At 45.3% G+C, this 3,453-nt stretch overlaps 1 protein-coding gene across 1 annotated transcript in view; it reads left to right on the top strand.

Moving 5' to 3' along the window:
- Positions 1-3,164, top strand: part of irs4b (insulin receptor substrate 4b) — a gene marked incomplete at its 5' end in the record, with an annotated part of 14,139 nt that extends 10,975 nt beyond the window's left edge. Inside the window, one exon of the mRNA XM_080051673.1 lies at positions 3,083-3,164. Coding sequence (XP_079907799.1) covers positions 3,083-3,087 — 5 coding nt within the window. The 3' untranslated portion in view covers positions 3,088-3,164. The remainder of the gene's footprint in view (positions 1-3,082) is intronic.
- Positions 3,165-3,453: the final 289 nt, after the last annotated feature.

Here is a 3,453-nt window from a genome sequence, read left to right as displayed (position 1 = left end):
CTACAGCGAAAGCTGCCAGTATGAAGTCAATATGACTCTCAGCAGAGTATTTCAAAAATCACTTTACTGATTTATACGGGAGAGAGAGAGGGGGGTGTGGTCGGGGAAGAAGAAGGCCGTAGACACAGATAGAGCAACGGAAAACTGTTGCGCTCATCATGATCTTTTTTATTTCTTCACTATATTGGATCTCTATATGTGTCATTTATCCAAAAATGAAATGCCAGAACTAATTGAAAATTAGGTTTTAAATCCCTCGGATTTTGATTGCACAATTAAATCGTGAAATAAAGGGATTATTCGCGTATACGACTGAGGGATATTTTATTTTGAAATAAACACACCGGGTAAACGTGTAACTAGAGTGAATGCTGCTGGTATGACTGTCAGCAGAGTATTTCTCTATCAGTTAAAGCACAGAGACCCGAGAGAGACGCGCTGCTCTCAGAAAAAAAATAGGCGAGCCTCCTGAGGTGAAGGGGAGCGGCGCTGCAGACGTGCCTCCGACGCGCCTCAGCAGTGCGTCTGAGGTTGGATGTGTGCTCGCTCTACGTTGATTTCACAGTCTGTGACCAAAAGTCAGACGCAGACGCGAGGTAGACGCGCAGTAGAGGTAGGATGTGTGTGGGGCGCGTAACCCTCCGAACCCGTTGCTCAATGAATTAACTGAAGTTTGACAGCGTTTAAAGGGGCTCAGAGGAACTTTGTGTTTCAGAGGAGGAGGATTTGTTTACATCCACAGAGCCTGCCGTTAGTTTACTAAACATATTTTACTCTACATGGAATTCTTAGTATTGAATAATCATACACACACACACACACACACACACACACACTCACTCATTCAATCGCGCTCTTTCTCTCTCTAGCACACACACACTCATTCACTCACTCACTCATTCAATCGCGCGCTCTCTCTCTCTAGCCCATACTCACTCACTCACTCACTCACTCACTCACTCACTCACTCACTCACTCACTCACTCACTCACTCACTCACTCACTCACTCACTCACTCACCCACTCACTCACTCACTCACTCACTCACTCACTCACTCACTCACTCACTCACTCACTCACTCACTCACTCACTCACTCACTCACTCACTCACTCACTCACTCACTCACTCGCTGCCTTTCATGTGTTGTCCCAGCTGGGTGATTTGGGTTTAGGGACCAGTGTTACAACCACACAACAAGCTGTTGGCCAATGCAGGTGTTTGGCGAGCACAGCAGTGTTGTGTGTGTGTGTGTGTGTGTGTGTGTGTGTGTGTGTGTGTGTGTGTGTGTGTGTGTGTGTGTGTGTGTGTGTGTGTGTGTGTGTGTGTGTGTGTGTGTGTGTGTGTGTGTGTGTGTGTGTGTGTGTGTGTGTGTGTGTGTGTCGGTCAGACGGCCTCGTGTCCTCGGCGTTGTTTTGATCAAAGTCCTCTGAACTACATAAACCCCTCGACCTCAGACTTGTTTCTGTCCGTCTGTCTGTCTCTCTCTGTGTCTCTCTCTCTGTCTGTCTGTCTCTCTCTGTCTCTCTCTATGTCTCCCTCTCTCTGTCTCTCTCTCTGTCTCTCTACCTCTCTCTATCCGTCCGTCTTCCACTGTTATGAAGAGTATTGTTCGTGTCATAGTTTGTTGTGAACACTCCTAGCATAATGACTTACGTTTACTACACTCTGTACATGTACTACACACACTGCATTCTGATGGAAGAAATTGCAATACAAATACAGTATTTCCTGTTGTTTTTTCAGATTCACCGGCTTTTTATGTAAATAGTTATTTTAAATGTTAAACAATGTCCATTTACTTTCGTTGAGGTCGTTCTCTGCATGTCATTCCCCTCTCTGCACCATTTCATAAAATTATATATATATATAAAAATGCCAAAAAATAATCTTGAAAAAATAAATAAAAACAGAAATATATATTATATCACATGCCAGCTGGTTGCCTGTGTGTCCGTGGTAACACACACATTCCGCCCGTGGCCCCTGTCTGTCAAAGCGTTTCTGCTTCACATTGTCCCGCGAGACAAAGACAAACTGTTAGTGGAATAACCCAACTGGACCACGGCCATAGCCAGGGTCATCCAGGGCTGACCAAAACTGTGTGTGTGTGTGTGTGTGTGTGTGTGTGTGTGTGTGTGTGTGTGTGTGTGTGTGTGTGTGTGTGTGTGTGTGTGTGTGTGTGTGTGTGTGTGTGTGTGTGTGTGTGTGTGTGTGTGTGTGTGTGTGTGTGTGTGTGTGTGTGTGTGTGTGTGTGTGTGTGTGTGTGTGTGTGTGTGTGTGTGTGTGTGTGTGTGTGTGTGTGTGTGTGTGTGTGTGTGTGTACCTCCCCTCTCTCTCTTTCACCGTGTGTTGCATGTAAGAGGTCTCTGTCTCTCTCTCTCTCTCTCTCTCTCTCTCTCTCTCTCTCTCTCTCTCTCTCTCTCTGTCTGTCTGTCTGTGTCTCTCTCTCTCTCTGTCTCTGCTGGCAGTCAGCTGAATACAAAGTTCTACCACCACACACTCACTCACTCACCTGGACATATTTTATGTTTTAGATACACTTAGATGTAAATGTAAAGGTGTATTCAGACAATGGGGCCCGCCGTAGCTATAGCAACTTTGCCCGTTTACTGAGCCTGGGCTGTACGTTGACATGGACATTTTTTCAACGCGCACACACACACACACACAGTACAGACAGGTAGCGAATCATAAGGAAATATTCACTGATTTTGACAAAGTGATTCTGAAAACAAGTGTTCTCCAGAATCACTGACTGCACCTTTAATATCTCTCCTAACCTGATATTTACTAGCTTTTTTTAGTTTTTGTGTATTTTTTTTTTTTTTTTTTTTTTAAGATATTTTTTGGGCATTTTTCATGCTTTATTTGACAGTGTGAAGAGACAGAGGTGAAATGGGGCAGAGAGGGGAATGACATGCAGAGAACGACCGCGGGTGGGAATCGAACCCGGGTCTGCTGCTGGGCCCGGCCCGGGAGTGGGACGCCCTACCAACTGAGCTAAAGGCGCCCCCGAGAAATAAGTTTTCGCGTGTTGTAAAATTGACTGTAATGTGTTAATTCTGTGTTTTCCCTCTCAGACTGATCGTCATGGCAGCAGCGGTCCCCCCCCCCCTCTCCTCCTCTCTTCTCTGCTCGGTGACCTCTGACCTCTTATCACCCCGGCAACGAAGGCCCGCCCAAAACAACAACAACAACAGCAACATCACAGATGACGACAAAAACGCTTGCATTTTTTTTTTTTTATATATATGCATATCTCGTCCCGGTACATTTATTATTATTATTATTATTGTTATTATTATTTTTCCCCAAAACTCACAATGGATGCTGCCAGTATAACGCTGCTTTGCCCCCCCCCCCCCCCTATCAACCTTAACATGTTTAAAAAGTCAGTTGACTCATGGGGTGGGGGGGGGTGTAATGTAAACAGAGCCCTCTAGATATTGTT

This window comes from Ammodytes marinus (genome assembly GCF_949987685.1).
Source record: "Ammodytes marinus genome assembly, chromosome: 23".
NCBI lineage: Eukaryota > Metazoa > Chordata > Actinopteri > Uranoscopiformes > Ammodytidae > Ammodytes > Ammodytes marinus.
This window is presented reverse-complemented; position numbering and strand designations above follow the sequence as displayed.